At 40.7% G+C, this 24,190-nt stretch overlaps 2 protein-coding genes across 6 annotated transcripts; one reads left to right on the forward strand and one right to left on the reverse strand.

The window, feature by feature from the left end:
- On the forward strand, positions 1-19,158 carry LACTB (lactamase beta). Of its 5 annotated transcripts, XM_085070867.1 has the most exons (9): positions 1-113; positions 494-572; positions 1,720-1,856; positions 3,236-3,597; positions 7,107-7,173; positions 9,398-9,588; positions 9,922-10,267; positions 11,550-11,715; positions 13,965-17,614. In XM_085070867.1, exons 4-9 carry the CDS (start codon positions 3,553-3,555, stop codon positions 14,506-14,508), a joined length of 1,359 nt encoding a protein of 452 aa, XP_084926993.1. In that variant the 5' UTR covers positions 1-113; positions 494-572; positions 1,720-1,856; positions 3,236-3,552; the 3' UTR covers positions 14,509-17,614. The 5 variants fall into 5 exon arrangements, 4 of the variants coding, with proteins under 4 accessions (XP_084926993.1, XP_084926995.1, XP_084926994.1 ...); XR_014854340.1 differs by lacking the exons at positions 1-113; positions 494-572; positions 1,720-1,856; positions 3,236-3,597 and adding exons at positions 5,575-6,185; positions 18,095-18,182; positions 18,914-19,158 and having other exon boundaries at positions 13,965-14,218; XM_085070869.1 differs by lacking the exons at positions 1-113; positions 494-572; positions 1,720-1,856; positions 3,236-3,597 and adding exons at positions 5,575-6,185; positions 18,095-19,158 and having other exon boundaries at positions 13,965-14,218.
- Positions 18,188-22,789, reverse strand: RPS27L (ribosomal protein S27 like). Its single transcript, XM_085070876.1, has 4 exons — positions 22,677-22,789; positions 22,192-22,300; positions 19,783-19,893; positions 18,188-18,679 (listed from the first exon to the last, which is right to left on the reverse strand). Exons 1-4 carry the CDS (start codon positions 22,680-22,682, stop codon positions 18,651-18,653), a joined length of 255 nt encoding a protein of 84 aa, XP_084927002.1. The 5' UTR covers positions 22,683-22,789; the 3' UTR covers positions 18,188-18,650.
- Positions 22,790-24,190: the final 1,401 nt, after the last annotated feature.

A 24,190-nucleotide genomic window follows, 5' to 3' on the forward strand; every position in this document is an offset into this window, starting at 1 on the left:
TTTTACTGGCCTGTGCAGTTTCTCAAGCTATCTGTACTCTGTTCCCACGAAGAGCAATTTTGGTGACATAGAACATGTCTGCAAAGCGAAATGGAGGTGTAATTGCAGCACAGGTAGGTGAAAGCACTCTAGAATGGATGGTCAGAGCAGTAAACGTGGAAAACAGGCTGCCAACCAGCCTGCATGTGTAGCTGGGTGAGTATTTGGCATAAACTGCAGAAAAGCATTTTGCTTATGACAGTAGTTGTCAGTAAAAATATGTGCTGGAGCTTCAAATAATGTTGAGTGGCTTGGAAAAATTGCTCGGCTAGGTACTGAGCAGGATCCAGAGTCTTCTCTCTAGAAGAACAGATAAATACAGTAAATGGAAATAGGACTGTGCTTTTCACACAATGCCTGAAGATTCACACAGAAAATCTGCAAACACATTTTTCCTCCTGTTGCTGTATCTATCCAAGCAAATGTGTCTGTTGTCTTTCTTCCTGACTTGCAGACACCTGCTGTGGAGGTGGCACTTGGTGCTGGCACTTCAGGATGGCTGAATGCAGTTGCCTGGCCCACTTCTCTCACGAGTAAGTCAGTGTCAGGCTTCAGAGTCCTCACAGCCACGTCTTTGACTCAGACTCTGGGACATGTTCATTTCATTAAGCTTTGTATTTTGGGGAGAAGGGTGGAAAGAGACGTACTTATCACGCAATTGTGAGGAGGTCTTCCTAGAGCAAGCCAGAGAGCCAAGTGCCTGTATATAGTAATTGTATGTTTGGGCATATCAGCCTCACAATACCTTATGGTTAAGATGTTTAATCTTTCCGGTGTTTTACACCTTCCATGCTTTGTTACTTTGTTTTGAAGCAATATGCTTGAGTCTGAAAAGATACAATTGGAAAAGTCAAACTCACTGATGCTGTGTGGTGCCTCTGGCACTGAGAGTAGTGGTGATACACTATTTTTATACAAGACACCATCATTTTCCATGGTGTCTTGTACCTCTGCCCAATGAATGGGAGAAAAGCTGGAGAGGGTAAAACAGTTACACACAGCAACTGAGTTCTAATGATGAATGTGAAGACATTCTCAGGCACAAAATTGTTCAGTCCACTCTGCTGTTCTCTACCAGAAGAGATTGTTACCTGGGGAAAAACTTTAGGGAACATAGAAAAAAATTCTGCATGTTTTCTTTTTGTTGGAGAGAGAGTGTGTGTGTGGTGGTTTTCTTTGTTTTTTTAACACTGATGTATTTTGCAAATGTTCCTTCCCTACATACTTTTGGCTGGTGACAATTATTTTTCCTCTGAGCCCCAAAAAGGTTCAAGTAGACCCTGAATTAAAACTATGAAGAAATCACCACTGCAAAACTGGAATCTTAAAACTAATGTTTTTGCAAATAAGAAAAATAAATGTGTGTGCCCTTTGGCTGATCTGTAACCACAGCATGGTCTTTTCAGCATTCCTTTTCTTAACATGCAAAATACTTCCCAAATTCCCATCCTGTTTTTTTAGGAACTGTGTCAGACTGCATGCAACTTCTGAAACCAGGGCAATAACAGTGTGGCACTATAAAACTTTCATATTCTATTTTATTGAAACTGTATAATGCCCAGGTGACACATTCTGAGTACACAGGAAAATTGAGTAAATTAAGCAGAGCTGATGATAAACATGTTGATCTCACTGTCTGAAGACCCACTGCTTTTAATCCTACTCTTTCTCTTGGTCCAGGCATCTTACATCTTTAAATATTTGTTCCTGACTAATGTTTCTCAGCTAAGCTGTTGGGGAATTCACCTACAGATGACCTTAGTTTAGAAACAAACAAACCAACCCAAACAACTCAGGGAAGATTTGAATCTTAAGCTGTGAGTATGCCCTTATTTCTGTACCTTCATGGGGAATGTGCCTGGTTTTATGGCTGGGACTAACTGTCCTATTATAGAATATTATTGGTGCACATTGGTGGGGTAGCACTGTTACTGCAGTGCTACACACAGTGAGATCATGCAGCTCTTACCTTACTTGATAAACTAATAATAATAATAATACTCTGAGGACTGCTATACTGACCAAGACCAAACAAAGAAAATGTATGAGGGTGAGGAGACTGTAATAAGAGAGTTCAGTAATTCTGTGACAACCAAGAGAGATCTCACTGCAGTGGAATCACTCCTTTTGCTGGCAGCTGGTTAAATGGGAAAGGTTTTTTACTGCCATCTACTGTACAAATGCTTCGAGCCAGAGAAAAATAAAAATTCTGTCCCTTGGTTCTCAAATAAATGAAATTGCTTCTGAAAAGAGAGAGATAAAGTAGAGCTTGATTTCTCTCTACATCTAATATTCCCTTTATATATGTTCTTTTCAAATTCAGAAAGAATTTGGGTCTTTTATATCCCTCATGTGCTGAGAGTACAAACATCAGTTTTGATGAAGGGAGTTGTTATCCCTTCATTCTGTGCATTTCCCATCAACATAAATTTTCCACATATCTATGTATACATAGATAATGTTTTTAATTGCTGTTTCCCTTTTTAAATTCATTTTATCTAGTACAAATATAAATTACAGTCCTTTTTGACAACTTAAGCTCATCTATTAATTATATTCCACTAGATCCAACACTTTTAGATCCAGAAATCTTTTCAAAAATAAGCCTTTAATTCTTGGAATCTAGTTGGAATAATGGAAATCCATTGGATTAATGGACCATTTCATTGTGTCACAATAAATCCAACAAAGAAAACAAAAGAGCTTCTTTACACTACTACTTTCTTCATTTTTAAAAGCCCTTTCCTACATATTCAACCTACAAGCTTCAGTCTGGGTCTGTGACAGTTACAAATGGTATGTAACAAGATGAAAGAGCAGAGATGAGCTCATGATTTCAGGTCTGACCAGCCCATTATCAGGGGAATGCTAATACTAATTTCTTGTTTTCTATATTTCAAACCGTATGTGTTGTTTGTTAAATACATTACCCATTTTTTCAATGGAAGGGTTAAATTTAGGGCCATGTTACTGGACAGTTTGTCAGTGAACTAGAAGAGCAAATGAGATCATCATAGCAAAAAAAAAACATGATCAAAGCCCAGACCTACAAGGAGGAACAGCCATAATAACATCTGTTAAACATTGCTGAGACATCAGAATCCACCAAACCATTTGCAGAAATGGAGGAGGATTGATGGAAGTGATAAAGTTGTTTTCAAAATGCCTGATTTTTTTTTTTTTTTTTTACCCCAAGAGTTACGTTTTAGGAAATGTTGATGAAGCCTTGTAATTTGCAAATGCCTGCTGTTTCCACAAAATGGTGACCATCAGCAGCAGAGTGAGCATCTTGCACCTTTTGATGGCAGCCTACACCACTGCAGAGCAGCACAAAAGCTGCTGCCCACCTTCCTGTGGTTCCCCAGCTCACATCGTTACAGTGTTTTGGAAAAGCCAAGGAATGCTGTAACATACAACTGAAGAGCAAGATAACTGGGAAGATACATCAGCCCTTTGCTTGAAGATCTTGCATTATTGAGCATTTGGTGTTTGTCTTAAAGGCTCTAAAACTTTATGGGATTCTTGATGGTGAGACTCCAAAGCTGGGCCCAAGTGGAGGTGAGTGAGCACAGCCCTGCCCTGCTGAGAGACCCATTGTATTACACCATTCTGTATCATCCAAATAAGGTATATCTCAATACAAATCCAGCCAGTATAGCCTGCCAAAGAAAAGTCAGCTGGTTTAGTGCTAAACCAACCATGAGGAGTTTTTTCCACCATGCCAGAGGGGTGTCCAGATTGACATTTCTGGCTGAGTTACATAAAGAAGATGGATTATAGCTATGCCTATACTTCTAAGTCACTGGTGGACAAGAATGGAAGAAAAACATTGTCTTTTTGTTAAATTAGAATTGGATCAGCCTAGTGCTTGCTGTCCTCATTTTCTACTGCTGTTAGTGGGAGTAGAAAATCCTCAAAACACTGTAAAAGTGTTACCTCAACTCAAAGTTAGCAAAACCAGCAGTTCAGGGGAAGATAAAACAGGTAAGAGCAGGTCAGGTTGTGCTACTGGACTTAGCACAAAGCTCTTCATTAAGGCAATCAGAGAAAAATGGAAAGCTCTGTTTCTGGCCCATTCAGAAGTGTGATGTCAAAGAGCGTTCATGCTGAGCAGGTTGATGTAAGAATGCAGAGAATCCTGCTGCAAAATGCTTCTAGAGACAGTTTAACACAGTGCAAATGACTTACAAGAAAGTAAATACAGCATCTTGTACCAGTTGGGTATGAAGTTTTACTGTGATAAGCAGTGGAGTTTTATTGAGAAAATACTAATGAGCAGTAAATGCCTGCAGTGAAAGGGGTAGCATCTGGTCTGCATTTGACTTCACACATGAAAGCTATTTGGTCTGACTTTCTGCCAAATTCTGCAATTTTTGAGATCATTGGACATGAAGAAGATTGAAATCCCTAGGTTAGCATCTCAAATAAATGAGCATTACTTGTAAGCAGAAATGGGGAGGCTGTCCTTTTAGAATTCTGTGTATGCCAGCTATGCCATCTGCACTGTTCTAGGCTGAAACCTGACACTACAGCCAGCACTGGAAGATTCAGCTTTTGTAAGTAATTCCTGACAAACCTAGATCAAATATGCTCATCTTGCAGTTAAAAGGTTTTATCTGTGTGTTAGCCTACCTTCTGTATTGTACTTATGCCTGGCATACATATAGTGGCTTTTAAAATTTGATTCTGCAAATATTTGCTGAGATAAGAAATAATCTTGTGGTTTGAAGTACTCCTCACCTTCTCTGTTTCTTACTCATCAGTGCAATGAAGGTGCTGGTTAAAACCAGGTTATTCTGTCAGAGCTGCATTGGTGCTGGTAGGAGTAACAACCTCACTTCCATCAGGAGGAAGAGTGATGGTGCTGAGCCTGCTGAGGGCTCTGGGCATTCCAGTTGTCTGGCAGAGATGACTGTTTCTTTGAAAACCTGTTTTTTCAAAGAGTAAGACTTTGGGGAGGATTCACAGGGCTCATTTTGTCAAATAGTACTGTAACTGCTCGTGGACACAGCTGGTGACTTTTAGTGGTTAACTGAAGGAACCAGCGCTTAGTCCCTGTACTTGGCACTGGTGAGGCCACACCTCGAGTGCTGTGTCCAGTTCTGGGCCGTTCATAATAAGGAGGACACTGAGGTGCTGCAGTGGGTCCAGAGAAGGACAGTGGAGATGAGGAAGGGTCTGGAGCACAAGTCTGATGAGGAGCAGGTGAAGGAGCTGGGGGTGTTTAGCCTGGAAGAGAAGGAGGCTCAGGTGTGACCTTATCTCTCTCCAACTCCCTGACAGAGGAGGGTGTAGCCAGTGGGGGTCGGGCTTTGCTTCCAGGCAAAAAGTGACAGGTTGAGAGGACATAGTCTTAAGCCACACTGGGGGAAATTTGGGACGGACATTAGGAGAAACTTCTTCACTGAAAGGGTGCTTACACCTTGGAATGGGCTGACCAGGAAGGCGGTGGAATCACCGACCCTGGAGGCGTTCCAGGAAAGACTGGACGTTGCCCTTGGTGCCATGGTCTGGTTGAGAAGGTGGTGTCTAGTCAAAGGTTGGACTCGCTGATCTTAGAGGTCTTTTCCAACCAGATTGATTCTGTGACTCTGTTCATCGCCCTCGCCCGCCAGCCGTGCCGAGTCCCGGGGAGGCAGCCCGAGTGCCGGGTGTCCCGCTCCGTGGGACGAGCCCGTTCGCAGCCCGCGGTGAATGCGGGGAGGTGCACCACCCTGCGCTGCCCTCGGCCGCCCTCCGCCAGGTCCCGCCCGCCCGCTGCAGGCCCTGCACAGCCCGTCCCGCCCGAGCCCGTCCCGCCGCGGCCGCGCTGCTCCGTGAGGCGGCGGCGCTCGATGCGCTCGGGGCTCGGCCCGGCGAGGCGGTGCCTGTGGCCCGGCGGTGCCATGTCCGCCCCGGCCATGTCGGGCCTGGCGCGGGCCCTGCGGCGGGCGGCGGCTCCCGGGCGGGTCTCCGCGCCTCGCAGAGGGGGCGGCGGGGCCGGGGCGCGGCCCTGGGGCTGGGGGCTGGCGCTGGGGCTGGCGCTGGGGGTCCGGGCGGCGCCGGCGGGAGACGACTCTGAGAGCGAGCGGGAGGAGAAGCCGCCGCCCCCGCGGGGCTTCGGCGCGGCCGTGGAGAGGAGCAGGGACCTGGTGCGGAGGATCAAGGTGCCGAGCGGGGGGACCGCTGGAGGCTGGCGGGGCTGTGGAAGTGTAGCACAGTATGGGGTATCTGAGAGCAAGGGGGGCCTTAAAGGCTGTCGGAAGGAGAGGCGAGAGCCATACGAGGAGCGGCTGAGGACACTTTGTTCAGCCTGGAGGAGAGGAGACTGAGGGGAGACCTCAGTGGGGGCTGCGGTTTCATCATGAGGGGAAGCGGAGAGACCGACTCTGATCTCTGCTCTCTGTGACGAGGGGATGGCGTGAAATTATGTCAGGAGAAGTTGAGGTGGATATTTGGAGAAGTTTTTTACTCAGAGGGTGGTTGAGCACTGGGACAGGCTCCCCAGGCAGTGGTCACGGCTCCCCAGCCTGACAGAGCTCCAGGAGTGTTTGGACAATACTCTCAGCACAGGGTGGCATTGTTGGAATTCTCCTGTGCAGAGCCAGCAGTTGGACCCGATAAACCTTGTGGGTCCCTTCCAATTCAGAATTTTCTATGATTCTGTTTAAAAAGCACGTTGTAGCTACTTTGAAAATCCAGCTGAAGCTCCTTTGAAATCCTGCGTGCCACTAGGTGGTGCAGTTTGCCGGTCGCACATTCATTCTGTCATGTTTTGTTTCTATTCCGGGTTTGTTTTTTGCGTGTCCTGTTTGCTAATTTAATTGGATTATTAAAGAAAAAATATTACTTTGTTATTGTTATTATGTATGTTTTCCCCAGTGGCTGAGTTAAAATGTCAGCTTTGCAAAAGGAGTTTGGATCAGTTCAGCCGAATTGCTATGTAACAAAACTTCAACTGTAATGACAACAATGTGCAGGCACATTTGTAGGTTTGTGGTGGCTTTTGCAGTTCAAGGATTTGGGAGGAGGTGTTTTCTAACTGTAAAGATCCTTTTAAATGTCTTCTGTCTGGTTTTTTTTGGCAGGATGAAGCAGGAATCCCAGGTATACTAGTTGGAGTTTCAGTAGATGGAAAGGAAGTCTGGTCAGAAGGTTAGTATGTGGGAATAGCAGTTCTGCATGCTGTCAAGAGCTGATAAACATTTTAAAAATTAACAATTCAGGCAAGCTAATCAGACTGGTATTTCATCTATTTAATGTCCCATCTGTGGACAGTGGCCACAAATGGGTGCCTAGGGATTATCAAGTGACACCTTCCTTGGCAAACTTCAATAATTTCCAGGAATTGATAATTTATTAACTTCATGAATAGGCTAGTGTGTCTCAGCAGTTATACTGGAGACTCTTTCTTCCATTAATTTTTCAGATCAGCCTTTGAACTCTGGGCATAGAGCTGTACAGTGGGCTGGTAGCACTGCATGTAGGAGGTAAAGAACTGTTCTCTCTACAGGAACTTCCCTAACAGTCAAAGTAATAATGGCTCATATTTGGTGACCTGTCTCCCATTTGTGGGTTGTGTAGTTTTACTGGGAAGGCACTGGGATTTAAGAGGTGTTATATATATAAATTTCAGAAATTGCAATTGATTCTTATGGTTACACAGTTTAGTTTTAAGTAGAGTGTGTTAGTACTGCTCATATCATCTAGATATTTGATGTTCAAAAGAACCCATGAAAATGTGTATCTATTTGCTAAAACATTTTCATGAATTTCAAAAAACCAAATGTGTTTTAGGTTTTTTGAACAATGTAAATTGTAGTAGTAAATGGCTACATATTTCATTTATGTTTTATAGAATTTGAAGAACAAATCTTTGTAAGTAAGATTGTTACTAACTTTCCTTTGATAGTCTGTTGTTGCCTTAATTTTTACATATGTATAAAGCTGATTATGGGTTTTAGTTTCTCTTTCACCGTGACAGAAGTGAGTTAGAGAGCCTCTGGTACCTTTTATAATGTGGCCTAGAAAGAAAATTGTGCTAAAACTCAATCACAAACTTTCTCAAATCAGATTGCTTTTCCTGGTCTCAAATTACCTAGCAAGGAAGTTTTTATAAGACTTCTGCAGAATCCCTTCCTTGACAAGCAGGAGAGTGCCTGAGGGATCAAGTGCCAGTGCTTTACCACCAGCACTGCCAGATCCACTGCATGTGGGAGCATAAGCCACGGCAGAACTTCTGTACCCTGCTGCACATGGAGAAAAAGGGGGCCTTGATAAGGCACCTGAGAGTGATAACATTGCTCTAGTAGAATGCTGGTTCCTCCCTTCTTCATGGGAGGCAAAATAGGAACAGGTGTAAGTTGCATGTATTCAGTGACCACAGTACTAAACCTGCTTTCTGGCTGAGGGGAATGGTGTGAGGTTTAGCAGGTGTTTTCACTGGGGGGAACAGCATCTGCTCTCACAAGCACTGTGCACTTGAGTAGCAGATACATAAGAGAAAGAGTCTTGGGCAATTGGCATGTCATCTGGTGTATTTCTTGTACTTTATCAAGGTTTGGGGGTTTTTCCTGAGCAGTTCATTGTTAGACTACAGTTTTATATAGACAGACATGCAGTGCTTGCAGGCCTTTCTTGTACTGAAAACTGCAAATATGTCATTGCTGCATTTTCTTGCTTTTATGCTGCAACATCACTTGTGCTTTCTTCAAACCTGGCTCAAACTGAAGACTATTTTGGCAGCTTGATCGTGCCTTATTAATTCCAGTTCTTGCTACCAGGCTTGTGGGTTGGTTACATAGGAAAACACTGTTACAGAGACTATTAAGCTGTATTTTAATTGAAGTCATGCTGAGTGATGTTGAAACATAGCGTGTAACACCACTGTTTTGTGAAACTTTACAGCTTAGGTAATTGCTATGAATTTGTGAGTGATTTCCTCTCTCAATTTCTGTATTGATAAAATAAGACCCTTTACTGCTTCAGCTATTAATTCAGAACAATAAAAGGAGTGTTTATGGCTGTTGGTCAGTTATTTTATGGTCTTCCCTTTGGGTGTTCTACATTGAATATTTGACCTCAGAAGTGTTAATTTTGGCTTAATCTTCAATCTCATTTATCATTATGTTTGTTACAGTTTTAATCAGCAACTTGGGATGCCATTGGCTAATCCAATGAGCTCTGATTAACTGCTACTACTACAGTAAAATGCTATTAACTGAATTGAAGCAGGGGCTGGGATAGTCTAATGCTTCATATCCCAGTGTAGCTGGAGGAAAAATGTTTTAAAGGGCCAGTAAATCTAATTCATTGCAAAGAATTAATTCAGCATGTTTTTGTGGAAAATACTTACCAGAGTGTTTTTATTTCCTTAAAGGTTTGGGCTATGCTGATGTAGAGAACCGTGTGGTGTGTAAGCCAGAGACCATCATGCGTATCGCCAGTATCAGCAAGTGTCTTACAATGATGGCTGTTGCTAAATTGTGGGAAGAGGGGAAGCTGGATTTAGATGCTCCAGTGCAGAAATATGTCCCTGAATTTCCAGAAAAAGTCTATGAGGGTGAAAAGGTATGTAACTGTTTACTGGTAAGAAGGTTTTTTTAAACTTTTTTCCTGTCACTGCATAGCTGTGCACAGGTGCCTGATCTGGGCCTATTTCTATAAAACACTCAAAATCATTTAGACAAGCATGGATGTTTGCTGCTCAGAAAAGCAAATTTGGATATTCAGTTTTATATCGAGTGTGTAGTGTCCACATATACTTTTTTTTACCACATTTAATATGTGATATTTAAAAGGTCTTACACCTTTGTCTGTTCTTTGTCATGGTGAATTTTACTTTTTTGGTGATTCAGTGTTTGTCTTTCAATGAAGAGAGCTCACATTATCCTGTCTACTTAGGTCACTATTACCACAAGACTGTTAGTTTCACACTTGAGTGGGATTCGTCACTATGAAAAAGATATTACAAAAGTAAAAGAAGAAAAGGAAAAGGCAAACAGAGCACTTAAACTAACAAAATCCCATCAGGATAAAGAACAAAAAGAAAAAGAAGGCAAAGGGGTTGAAAAAACTGATTGTGTCAAACAGAAGAAGGAGCACGATGGTGAGACAAAAAGCCGAAATTCAAAGCCTGGCAGGAAAGACAAGGAGTTTGAACAGGAAGAGTATTATTTGAAGGAAAAATTTGAAAGTGTGATTGAATCACTGAAGATATTTAAAAATGATCCTTTGTTCTTTAAACCAGGTGAGTTTCTATTAATACAGACCAAAAAGTGCTATTCTGGTGAGAATTTTGTTTCAAGCAGTTTTACATGTAATGGGGATAGTAAAGTCCAGTGAAGACTGTTTGTGTGGGGGTTTTGGTTTGTTTTGCTCTCCCCCTCTTTTTTTTCATGGGCCTCATTACAAGCTCAACGGAGAAATATTTGGTCTGTTCTGCACAAACCATCTGCTCATGTAATATATATATATATGTACATATAAGACTTTTCTCCCAGGAGCAGTAAGTAAAGTAGTAAGTTCCTGGATTTATAAATGCTAAAGCAGAATATAATTCTGGTAACAAATTTGTATCCACAAAGTATTTTGTAAGCAGATACCAACCTGCTGTAATCATGTTCTGAGCCTTCTAGATAGGAACGAAAAGCAAAAATTTTCACTGAGGCGCTAAAGTAGAGCTAGAAATTCTACAGAAAAACTATAGAATCACAGAATTATTGAAGTAATTTATTGTTGTGATTATTTAAATTAAGTCTAGAGAGGACTTTGAGGCACTTCAGGTGTAAATTCTCAATGAGTTAGGTTAAAAGGTAAATTATATGTATTGTTAATAATTAGTAAATAACGTGCATTGAAGGGGGAGAAGTTAAACACTCACCATCTTGGAGAGCTCTAGGAACCACTTCAAGTGAGAGATCTGTCTCAACTGCAGGCACTTTAGCAGTTGCTCAGTATGTAGATGTTTCATAAAAGGTATTGGCACAGGATGAGATCTTTAAAAAATGAAACATTTTTTTCTAAATAAATTATATTGTCTTAAATAATATGCATGTTAGTGTTCATATAATCTTTTGGGATATTCCAGGGCTAGAAATACTGTTCTAAGAGTGATAAATATCTTTGAAAAATGTGAGCAATACTGCTGTTGCCTTCCCATCTCCAGGGTATGGACACACTAATGAGTCACAGTTGCTGAGCATCTTTTAAGAAGTAATTTTATGGCTTGCTTCAGCTTTCCAAATCCAGACATCTTGTTAGACCTGGTGTGGTAAATCTTGTGGAAAGGATGTTAAATGTCAGTGTTGACATCTTGGCATGAAACCCGACTGTGCATAGAGATTCCTGGAAGATTTTAGTGCTGTTCTCTTAGCAAGATCTCTATCTACCGCAGTACAGAATTTCCTAGGCCTAGGATCAACAATGGTTGGTTATTCATTGCTATATATAGTTTTATTTGCACAAATGATTCCATTTAAGCATCATGCAATTAACATTGTTTTTTTTCCCTTTCTCACTGTTTCTTCAAGGTAGTCAGTTCTTGTATTCAACATATGGCTTTACTCTCTTAAGTGCTGTTGTGGAGAGAGCTTCAGGACAAAAATTTACAGACTATATGCTGAAAATGTTTCGTGATTTGGATATGATGTCAACTGTCCTAGATGACAATGAAGCAATGATATATAACAGAGCAAGGTAAACAAGGGTGGAACTCTTAATTTTTCCACAACAACTGTTGCCCTTTCTATTTTAATTAAGCCAGGTGAATTAAGAATGTGTGGATTCTTTTTTTTCCCCCAGACATTTGAATGAAGTGTTGTATGTTACCTCAGAGTTAGTCTTGTAGCTGGTTCCAATGCCATGGTATTGGTTCTGTAATTAGCATGTAAAATTACAGAATAAGGAATATGGATTTCCTGTTCAAAATGTGAATATGGGGGGTGAGGGGAGTAATAAGGGTGACTTCGAGTTTACATTTACTTTGGGTACAAGTAAGCACATAAGTGCAAATAGAGTAAAATAAGCAGTAACTATGAGATTATGTTGGAAAATATAGTTACCTTGGTTTGCTTCATATACTGGCATTTAGAGTTCCGTGGAATTGTAATAGTCTCACACAAGGTTTTCATAAATCAAATTGCAGTATGAATTTTGACCAGAAGTAAAGTTCTGTTTATCACAGAACATGCCTTACCAATAGATTTTTTAATTAATTGAACATATGAAAAAAAATAAACTCCCCTCCCCCAAAACGCCTACAAAAACAAAACAAAAGACACCACACAACAACAAACTCAGAGAAATTTATGTAACTGGCTAATCCATTCCAATATAGTGGATTAGGCTAGGGTTTCTTGTCTTGCTCTCCCTTATTTTACTGACCTTCCTGTCTGGGCACTGAAATTGATTATTGACTCCCCTGTTAAAGTTTGGTGTGGGAGAAGAATTCTATTGAATGGCAAAGCAGGTTATGGTGAAATTCTCATGAAAATGATACTCAGAATTTAAAAGTTTGGCTTCTAAAAGGTTTTCAAAGAATGATGAACATATTGAACCTGAGGTTTATAGTACCTGAATATTGATAGTGTGTGTGCACACAGCTTTACTGCTCTTTCTAGAGATGCAAAATTTCAGAGGCTCTCTGGCTGTAGACTCGGAGGCTCGTCTGGATGATAGTGATGTTGTCATAAATTATCAACCTTGTACAGTCAAGGTTTTTTAAAATGTGTGAATATTCATCTTTTTATAAACTGAAATATGGGATGGATCAAAGAATTGGGACAAATGCTGTTCTGGGAGTCTTTTTATAGGTACTTACTGTTAAGCAAAACCGAGATGCTGATGGGATTGCTTCCACAAATTGGCGCTTGATGCCTCAAAATAGAATGCTTTGATGTGTTGAGGTTTGTTTAATGGTTTAGTTATACTATATTTACCTAACAGGAAAATGCTTTAAAATCCATGTTCTATATCTTTTAGTGGTATAAGTCAATGTCTTTGTAACAGAGTTTTTTTGTGGTCAAAAAGCTCATTGTGGGATAACAAGATACTAAATCACTGTCAGAGTTGATGATAGTCTTGCATCCTGGATCATTCATCATTTTTCCTTTATTTCAACCTCTGATTTTCAATGTTCTAAGTTAAACAGAAGTTTGCTAAAAGCTTTCCCATAAAAGTGCAATCTAGACAGGGCTTTTCCTTTTCATAACTCTCAAGTACTACATGGACCTCATGTGGTCTAAAGACTAAAGGCTGAAATTCGTTGAGTTATATATATTTATTCGACAGTCCTTTTCATATGTTGTATGAAGTGAATCAAATCATGATTGGACTGTTTCAAAAGCAGAATTTGTTCTGCACTTCTGCTGTATTGTTCCAGATAATTCATGCTGCAGTTCTGGTTGGCAGTTTCTAATTTGTGTTATGCAAGACTTTAATGCTTCTTGCTTTGTTGGAGAACATGGTAACCATCATGGGGCAGTGGGGGGAAATCAGCCATAAATGGTAACAAGTGTTTCAGAGCAGTCTCCTAAGCCTCTGTGCCTGATAACCACGCGGTAGTTGTAGGATTCCTCTTTCCTTAAAACACTTCATATCTACTACAGGGATTTAAGAAAAAATCTGTGTTGGCTGATCTATTTATTTCTGTCACATCTCTTATTGTACATTGCCTTTATTCTTAGTATATCCTAAAAGTAAGTAGAAAGATTAGTACTTTCATTAAAACTAAGCTTCTAATGTAAGAAGCCACATTAATTTTTGTTTTCCTGTCTGAATTATTTGCTTTTCTACAATACATATATTAAAGAAAAATATATTTTAGTAAAACTCCAAAGTTTTGTGAGAGCAAGCTAATACATGCTCAGTTTGCTCTTTCAAGGTAGGGCAGCTTAAAATAGTTGTGCATAGTATATGAGAATAAGTTGAATTTTCTTGACTTGCAGGTGTTATGTTTACAACAAAAAGGGACGGCTGGTAAATGCACCGTATGTGGACAACTCTTACAAGTGGGCTGGTGGTGGCTTTCTGTCGTCAGTAGGTGACCTCCTGAAATTCGGAAATGCCTTGTTGTACAGTTATCAAGCCGGACAGTTTAAAAATAGGAATGACAAACTTCTTCCTGGGTACCTCAAGCCAGGCACAGTTGCAATGATGTGGACCCCAGTGCCAAAAACAGAAGTGTCGTGGGACAGAGATGGTAAATACGCCATGGCTTGGGCTGTGGTAGAGAAAAACCAACAGTACGGCTGCTGCAGACAGCAGAGACACTATGCATCTCACACCGGGGGGGCTGTGGGGGCAAGCAGTGTCCTCCTCATTCTGCCTGAAGAGCTGGACCCTGAAGCTCTTGGCACTTGGCCAGCAGCACCCCCGAGAGGAGTAGTTGTCACTATTATCTGTAATATGCAATCAGTTTCACTCAACAGCACTGCCTTAAAGATTGCAAGGGAATTCGATAAAGAGAAACGGGCACAATATATAGGTTAAGAGAGATGTATGTGACTGAACTCACTGTACTGAAAAACAAAGGGAGAATGGTGTAATTGGACTTGAAGATCACTAAGAATATGGGAAGAAAAAGCATAAAAAATTCACTTAATTAACCTCTGCTAGTGGTGCTAAAATTACCTGTAACTGGAATTCATCTCTCAGGGAAGTTCCTAACTTACAGAAAACGAGAATGTAACAGTTAAAGTTGACTTTCTGTAGTACCTGTGTAAATTATCATTATATTAGCAGGTTATTTTTATCAACTAGTGAAACACTTGACCAAGATTAAAAAACAGCTTTTTTTTTTTGCACTAAGAAGTACAAGTTATCTACCTTGAATGTTAAACTTTTGAAAAATTTCACATCTTGATTTGAGCACACAAATATGTTGCTTGTTATTCTCACAGTTCCAGTCTGCCAAAATTGTTCAGTATTACTTTTTAAAGAAAACCTGTGTCACCGTTGCTTTTTGTTTTCACATAGCACTTTCCTTATTTGCTTAAAAAAACAACAAAACCCAAACCTTGAAGCTACCTCCAGAGTGCAGATTTATACCAGAAGCAGGCTTTTGTCAGAGCTGTGGATTAAGAATTAGAAAAGAATGAATCTAGAGCAATGTAAGTAAAAATCTTTTTTATTTAGATGTTCTCCCATCCATTTTTACTGGACACAGAGACTCTGTGAAATTAGTTTACTGGGCAATAAAGGTATTATTTCTACAGTCAAATCTACCCAAATAGCACAATGTGGTAAGCTGTCAAATTGTCCCATTGTTTTTGAGTGATACACATGCTAACTTGGAGCCAGAAATGGCACTGTATTCTGTAATGTAGATACTCATTTACATACAGCAATTAGGAGTTTGAATAACTCAATACAACTTCAAGCCCTTCCTTGAAGCCAGGAGCAGAAGTCTCACTAACCAAACACCACTGTGGCAACTAGAGCACAGCTCTAAGTGCTGAATCTAGGGCTGGGGACTTCACCACCTCCCTGGCAGCTCCTTCCAATGCCTGATACCCCTTTCTGTGAAGAAATTCTTCCTGTTGTCCAGCCTGAACCTCACGTGGTGCAGCTTGAGGCCATGTCCTCTTGTCCTTTCACTTGATCCCTGTTTCCCCACGTGGCTCTAACCCCATCAGGGAGTTGTAGAGAGTGATAAGGTGCTCCCCCTGAGCCTCCTCTTCTCCAAGCTAAACACCCTCAGCTTCTCCTCATCAGCCATGTGCTCCAGCCCCCTCCTGAGCTCCACTGCCTTTCTCTGGACATGCTCCAGCACCTCAATGTCTTCCTTGAAGTGAGGGTCCCAGAGCTGGATGTGGGACTACAGGTGTGAGATTTTGTAATCTTCAGTTTTACAATGGGAATAAAGCAGCATCTGAAGTGTCCATATTATATATATTTTACAATGCCATGGAAGATTTCTGGAAGATTTATCTCAAAGATTTACCCCTACCTCACTTCCCCTGCAGTTACATCAGACAGTATTTCCAGGCTGAGACAAAATAAAAGTATCTTTCAGGAAAGGTTTCAATACTTCCTTTCCTGCAGAGTTTGGCAGCTCTGCTTCTCTGAATTTAAGGAGCAAGATGTCTTGGATAGCAGCTAGCAGAAGATAGCCCTACCTCCCTCTTTCCCAAACTAATGCTTTTAGTATTATCTTCAGAGTTGTGACCTGCCCTGTGATGATACAGCATGCTGCCATCTCTGTCCCATTATGCCTATGGTAATATTTATTACCCAAGACCAAGAAACTGGGAAATTCAGTATTTTGAGGGGTCAGTGTTTCACCTACATTTTTAATTGAAGCTAGTAGGACCAGTTTAGTATACTCTTCATAATTTTAATCATTATTGTGCCTTAAAAATTGTTTTCTTGGGATTTCTGGCCCACTCACCAAAACTTCACTTTTTTATTCAATAATAATGTATTGTCTTTATCTCAAGAGTATCCAATCAGTAAAGACAAGAGAGAACCCTTCTGAATGAACTTTCATTGGTCAGGCAATAGGTTATCCCCTCTTCCTCTGAAGTCTTTGGAATTGTCTGACAGTTCCATTACAGAAGTACTGGGGTTCTTCCCCCAGTCTTGAGCACCTACTAGCTGGGGAAACAGCAGAAGTCAGTGCTAGTTTTAGACAGAGATTGAGAATAAGAACTTGGGAGTTGTTTATGTGTTGAACACATTAATAGAAATAGACCAAACACCATGCTTTAAATACAGAAAATCTGAAAAGTAACACTTACTTTAGGATTTTTAACATATTTGTCTTGTATGATACACCTATTTTGCAAATGGTATTTCTTGTTTTTGAAAACCATTTTGCATACTTGAGAGAAAACAAGTTTCACTCACTGACTGTTGTGTGTGGATTTAGACAAAGATTAAGAATGTAGAAGGTGTAGGTTTACTGTTATGCTTGTCTGCATATGACCAATCACTAATAAATGTAAGTATCTGAAGTATGTATGAAAATGAGGAAGGGTAAGAACAAAGGCATTGCTAGTACACAGATATTAATGACAGTGTCTCACTCCTCGTGTAGAATATGTTTAGCCACCAAGTTTTATATGCATACCATGTTCTTTATACTTGATCTCCTGTAACTTAAGGCTTTTAGAAAGCCTGTGGTGTCACACATGCAGTACTGGAGATGCTCTGATGTCTAAGTTTCATCTTCCAGTACGTGGAACAAAATGGGTCACTGACAGTCTCTGCTATGGTGTTAAATTAATCATGAGTTTTTATCTTTTAGGGTAGAGAAAGCAGAGACATGAGAGACTAGGAATCAATCTGGCCTTAGCATATGTACTGAGGTCACAATTAATATTGCTGCTTTGATCTTTGTTCTGAAACCAGTTATTTGATGGACTAGCATTACATGTGGGAAAGTGTCTGGTCAATTAAGAACAGCGTTCATGATAAATTTACTCATGAGCAAACCTTTGTTGTGAAAGGCACTGACATAAACCCCTACTTTTCTTAGAAGGCATGTGTATTCCATTGGTAGACCTGTTTCTGTATCAAACACTTCCTTCTGCACCTGGTAATTACATGTTCGCTGTTTGAAATAACTGAAATAAAACTTACCTTGCAAATGCCATGAATTGCAGTATCTGGTTTTTTGGTTTTATTTTATTAACTAGTTTTTATTTTATTAACTAATTTCAAAACGATAAAAATAATAGTAGTTAATTAGAAAATCCCAACAATGTTAGCTCAAGACACCTGATACTTTTTAAGAGATGTAGGTACATAACTTGAGATGCTATTAAGTAAAATAAGATATCTGTAAGATACTGTGTGAATGTTTTCTCACAGTTAAAAATAAAACACATTTTTACCAGCCATTAAGAAAGGCATGGTTTCCAAAAACTAATTAAACCCATTTCCTTATTCCAAGAAGGCAATTATTTAATGCCAGTATTCAATACTGACAATATGTGTGGATTTGCTGTACTAGCTTTTTAATGACTAAATACCCTTCACACCTCTTAGTGTAGTTCTGTGACTTACAATTGTGTTCTCTGTACTGAATGCTTTCAGTACTTTGCAAAAGACTCTTTTTTTTTTTTTTGTATAGAAGTCTCAGTGTAGAATACCAAGTGCAGTCTTGAGACCAAATTAGAGGGAGGGAAAATCCATGCATTCCAGAGAAACAGCTGAACACAGTGAGTAGCTTTACTTTTTTATTTATCACCACATTACCCAAGATGGGAAAGGTACTTACAGCAACATTGAAAGCAAATGAGCCATTTTAAATCTTACCTAGCTTTTGCAACCCGTGCAGTTAGGGTAGCTGCAGTAATAAAATACACAAAATGCATTCTTAAAGCAGTTTCTGTCACTATATGCATGACACTGCTGCAGTTTATGATCAACAAGGGGAAGGATGCAGAAAGTCCATGATTTTTACTGTTTAAAAGGTAAAATTATAAAAATAGACCTCAGTTGTCTGCAAACTTACAGGAAAAACTTGCACTTCAAATAATTTATTGAAAAAGAGATTCCAGCAGATTAGTCAGCAGTAGCATGTAAATTGTACAAAATCAATCATAATTACATTGTTGTAGTAACAGGCATTTTTAAACTGGTAAGGCTTTCAGGAACACAGATCCAAAAATCACATGCTGAAGTGTTCAGTGTTGCTTTCTTCTAAATGAACAGCCTGCAAAGAAATCACATTAACAGAGATACGAATAGTCCTTAAGTTGTTTAGATTGCCTCGAAAAATTGTACATCCAATATAAGTAAGAAAATTCATGGATTAAATTTAAATTTGATGTACCACAAGAGGTGAAGATTTAGCACTGTAAGTATTTTCTAGCTCAACCTAAGCAACATGGCTGTCATGCAATGAATCTTAAAATAAGACTCAGGTGTGCTATTTCTTTTCTTCCAGATGCCCTTTAAAATTTCAGTCTCCTGTAACATCCCTTTTGGGGTTCCAAACCCCAAGCTGAAACAGCTGCTAGGCGTGTTGTCACCATTTCAACTGCTCAACAGCCTTACTTCAGGTATTCTATCTCACATTTACTACCCCTGTGTAGTAGCACATGGTATAAGCACTGCTACATGTAAGTTGTGTATATGTTTACCTTTTGCCCTTTAAACAAGAAATTAATAAAATGTGGATTCATTTTTAAATTTTTGAAGTCCTAAAGTGTTTCCAGTGCTTTTCATATACCCCAGACGCTGGGCTGAATTCAAAGATACTGATGTTATACCAGCTATCTGTTTATAATACCAGTTATCTGTTTATAATTATCAGTGGTTATTTGTTCCTTTATAATTTATACAAAACAAATTTTTGTTAAGTAACATGAGCCAGGGAACTGCTTTACAGTAGGACTGTTTAAAAACAAACAGACAAGCCATTACTGAGTAGCAGTGGCACAGAATTACTCTAGCCTGGCAAAAGTACCCTACTCCTTTGATGGTGCTTTTTAACACTCTAAACATAGCTCAGTGTTAAACAGCAGTATTTATTACATAAGCTAAAGGCAATGACAAGTCTCCTAAAATGAAGTGTCTTTGATGACTGTGTAGGTGTTTAGCTGCCTGGTATATCTGTATAGCCATTTAAAAACAAGCATCTGAAGAAAAATGCACAATTTTGGGCCCATTAACAACGTTTTTACTAGCCAGCTCTAAGCAATTTGTGAAGTAAGTGTTCCAGTACTGGTTTCCAAAATCAAAGCTAAAATATTTGCTGGCTATAAAATGCATTTATATAAGTGACATATTTAGGTTGTGTAACATTGCCCTTACCTTCTGTGAGCCTGGCTTTGCCCCCAGTTGGCTGACACAGAACAGTGGAGCACCCTACACACAGAACTACTGTCTGAGCATGGCTGAAGACAGTGGTGATCTTGTAGCATCCTGAAAAACAGCATTATGAAACTTTCCACTGGGTATTTCTAGCATAATTTTTTAATGTGTTAATTGAATCAGGTACTCTAAATGCATTTGTCCAAAAATATATCTGTATTTCATTACACAGCACACCAAGTCAAATGAAGCATTTGTTGCTTTCTGAAGTGCTTGCCTTTACTTACATGGATAGGAAAGCAAGTTAGGTAACTGAAACTGGTATGATTCCCCATATGAAAATCAACACAGCCTGCTGGCTGATAATCCCTAATTTGCCTACAGTGTCTCCTGCAAAGAAGGTGAGCAGTTCTAGGTTAGCCTTTTCTGCTGAACAGAACCCATGTAGCTGGAGAAATATTTAACTTGTAACAGTAGAACACTGCTGTTGACAAAGTGTGGCAGCTGGGAATATAAACACTGCTGTTCCAATCTGTGTTTGCTTTCCGTTTAATGATTGGTACATGTAAGGCCTGTGCTTGGTTGCATTCTATGAAGCTAACATAATACTTAAGTGGAAAGACTTGCACAGAATAACTTCACTGATTCCCTAGGAAATGCTTTTGTCTACAACTTGTAAATTCTATGACTTAAGAAAGAGTGAAAATATTCATACATGGCTTAAAAATGGGGTTTTCAGTACTTTTCAGGGCTTTTTCCCTGAAAAGTATTTTTAATTAGCCAAGAAGTATTTTTGGAGGGAGAAAACTTGTAAAGGATTTAATGTGGGTGTGGATATACAAAATAAATAGGGAAAGGTAAGCAGAGATAGCTTTCTGGTCCACATGTGCTGAAAATGCAAAGATAGAATATATGTTCTGAGGAGGGTCCTCTGACAAGAGGACTGCTTGGTAAGAAGAAGTACTATTAGAATAACAGATCTCTGCTTTGTTTAAATCACAAAGAGTAACTGTACAAATCTTTGTGAAAAATTGCTAACAGCTAAAATTTAATCACAGCAAATGTTGTTTTCCCTCTACTGAATGTGAACTTTCATGTTGATGAGTTTTTAATGCTTGTGGGTTTGGCAGGGAAATGAGCCCAACCCATTTCAGTAACTAGGCAGGAATTTCCAATACCACTGACCCAGGGACACATCAGGCCATCTATTTTCAGTGCCTTGTGCACAGGGCTCTGTCACTGTTGAAGCTCTCCTATTTTGCTCTATATATCCATCAAACACAAAAACCAATTAACCCAACAATAATGAAAATAACCAATGACCTGTGGGCCTATGTTGACATTAACTGTATCACAGTGTATGCACTCGTGTACACTGGTATGAAGAAAGTGTTAAAAAAAAAAAGTAAAAAATTAATGGCTTAGCCTTCAACCCTGTATTGGTTCAAAGTAACCAGAGTTTACTTTCAAGCTACTTAAATGAATTTACTTCACTTCTAGATGGAATGCAATGTCTCAGAGCTTCTTAGCAATCTAGGTTACTAAGAAATAATAAGATAATAAGAAAAACTGAGTACATCAACAATTTCCCACTTCTAGTAATGAAGATCACTACTGTAAGTCTAAGTGTTTTCTTACTGCTATAATCTTCTTATGCTGCAGCAGTTTCTAGTAAGTTACCTCATTACAATATGGATATAGCTGTGCTGAACAAAGAAGCTGTTCACTGGCAGAGCACATTCCTGTAACAGTGCTAGAAAATCCCATGGTTTAGTTTATAAAAAGGAAGTTGATTATACAGATGCCTCTGAGCCAAAGTAATGAAGATCTATGAAAAGTGGACATAGGCAACATCTTAAATATAACTCCTCCATATGAGATAGATGGCAGCTTAGCTCTTAACAGCAACATGCAGAAAAGGCAGTTGACTGTGTTTTACTTCCTATGTTTATGTGCAATATCCCTGCAAATATCCTTGTCAGAAGTTTTTCCAGTTGTTCTTCCAGAACTAACTAACTTACAAAAGGAGGAAAACAATGTTGTATTCTGTTTGAAACTTCTGCCATGGATGCTTTGAAGCATCCATTTAATCTCACCTGTTATACATGCAAATCTGGGGGGTGGGTTTTTCCCAGCTTGCAAGGGTTTCGTAAAGGAAAAAACCAACCAACAAATCCTCATGCCAGACCTCCAGAAAAGAAAAGGCTGATTGTTTACATTAACTTTTTCAAAAAAAGATTGACAACACTTTTACTGGTAAAAAACCCAAAGCAATATACAAACCTTTTTCTCTACAGAACAGATAAACCAAATTCAGGTAAAAAAAAAAAAAATACTCAGCCGTTTTATGAACAGCATACAAAATTAGTTTTGTTCCTTCTGTAAGGTATAAACATTTTAAATATTTACCTGGACATTTTACATCCATAAAGTAGGAGTTTGGGCTCTGCACCAGACGTTTCTTTTTGTGCTTTCTCTTCTCATCCTCTAAGGAGGGATGCACTAGGTCTTTGGCCAGCTGGGTGGGGCAAGAGCAAAAGCGCACTGCGCGTTACGCGGCCACATGGGCAGGCGGGCTGGCGGCCCGGAGCTGCCCCCGAGCGCGGCCGCAGCGGGGCTGGGGGAACGACAGGGACCAGGGCCAGGCCTGCCAGGGCCTTCGCGGCCGCAGCGGGTCTCGGTGGCTGCCGGGGGGAGGGACAGCGGGGACCGCGGGGACTCCGAGCGGCCGCTGCGGCGGCCAGAGAATGGGGCCGGGAGCGTCCGCTCCGCTCCGTTACCCGCCGCCCCCCGAGGCCCCGCGGCGCCCCGAGGACAGGCGGCACCGGGCGCGGGGCTAAGGGACACAGGGCATGTGGGTCAGGCACGGGGCTAGAGGACCGTAAACAACTCACAGGCATGTCGCCGCCAGGCCGCCCCTTCCGCGCGCTTCCGCTCGCCGCGGAGCCGGAGCCCGAGCGGAGCGGAGCGGAGCCGCGCCTCTGCTGCGTGTCAGGGGCGGGACCGGCACGGGGAGCGCTGCAAAACAGCCGCACGTGGGCGTCCCGCACACCGAGACGGGACACTGCCGTTTCGGGTTAGAAATGCTGTTTACAAGGCCATCTACTTCACACTAGATGCTGACTTGAATTATCGCTCACACGGCACAGGATCACAGAAGTGTCAGGGTTGGAAGACACTTCTGGAGATCATGCAGTCCAACCCCGCTGCCGAGGCAGGGCCACCTGGAGCAGGTGACACAGGAACGCTTCCAGGTGGGTTTGGAATGTCTCCAGAGAGGGAGACTCCACACCCTCCCTGGGCAGCTCTTCCAGTGCTTTGCCACCCTACACGTAAAGAAGTTCTTCCTCCTGCTGAGGTGAAACCTCCTGTGGTTTAGTTTATAGCCATCGCTCCTTGTCCCATCGCTGAGCACCACTAAAAAGAATCTGGCACGATCCTCTTGGCACTCGCCTTGAAGATATTTATATGCATTAATTAGATCCCCTTTCAGTCGTCTCAAGTCTAAACTGGCCCAGATCCTTCCGTCTCTTCTCATGAGGTGCTCCAGACACCTCATCATCTTAGTGGACCTCTGCAGGACCCTCTCCCTGCCTTTCTTGCTCTGAGCAGCCCAGAACGGAACACATGAATATTATTTCATACTGAATGACACATTGCATGAAGTTATGCCTGTGAGCATATTCTTTTGCAGTTTCCCATCCCAGTCAAAAAGAAAAAGGTGGAGGAATTTCTGCTAGTTATCATTCACACTCTTAAATAAATTTAAAGAACTTACGAGACATAAAACCATTGCAGATATTGGATTTTTTTTTTAAATCACTAATTTTTTTAAGTAATAGACAGTGTTTTTTCTATAAGTCAGTAATCACAAATGTGATCTGTAAAACCACTTGTGTTTATCCTGGAACATTTAAAAGTGCAGTTCAATAGAAATCCTCCTGGTGGCACAACAGACCTTACAAAAATCACTTGGCATGAAGTCTTCCCAAACGTCCAACGAGAACGTCAGGTTACTGCCTTTCCAAGAAAGAACTGATGCATTTAGCAAAAATTATTTTAAGAGTTTGCCAGGAGCACGAGTGAGGGTGTGCTTTTTAGAGGCATATCATTCTGACAGCAATATTCTCAAAGCCGGGCTTGGTGTCTCCACTGCTGACACTGTACACAACTTTGAAAATACTTTCCACCCCAAACCATTACATTATTCTGCCAGTATAGCCCCATGTGTTGTAGTGCTCTAAGCCATTATATTGGTTTTCTTCTTGCTATCACAGCCTTGTAACACTGTAATGCTGTGTTAGCATTTTTTCCCTGTGTGCTGGTGTGGTGATGACACACTGATTAAGGTATTTTGGAAGTATTTCTTGTTGTATCATGGGGAATTTAATTGGAAGGGCTCTGACTC

This window comes from Lichenostomus cassidix, chromosome 10 (genome assembly GCF_008360975.1).
Source record: "Lichenostomus cassidix isolate B80296 chromosome 10, HeHo_3.0, whole genome shotgun sequence".
NCBI lineage: Eukaryota > Metazoa > Chordata > Aves > Passeriformes > Meliphagidae > Lichenostomus > Lichenostomus cassidix.

Excerpts from the sequence above, each read along its gene's own strand:
- RPS27L (XM_085070876.1), bottom strand. Across the intron at positions 19,894-22,191 it reads TATGGATGTAAAATGTCCAG|GATGCTACAAGATCACCACT; the intron begins GTAAATATTTAA and ends GCTGTTTTTCAG. Across the intron at positions 18,680-19,782 it reads CAAAGCCAGGCTCACAGAAG|GCTGTTCATTTAGAAGAAAG; the intron begins GTAAGGGCAATG and ends ATTTCTTTGCAG.
- LACTB (XM_085070866.1), top strand. The coding sequence starts at position 5,874 with ATGCGCTCGGGGCTCGGCCCGGCGAGGCGGTGCCTGTGGCCCGGCGGT. Across the intron at positions 7,174-9,397 it reads AAAGGAAGTCTGGTCAGAAG|GTTTGGGCTATGCTGATGTA; the intron begins GTTAGTATGTGG and ends ATTTCCTTAAAG. Across the intron at positions 9,589-9,921 it reads AAGTCTATGAGGGTGAAAAG|GTCACTATTACCACAAGACT; the intron begins GTATGTAACTGT and ends CTGTCTACTTAG.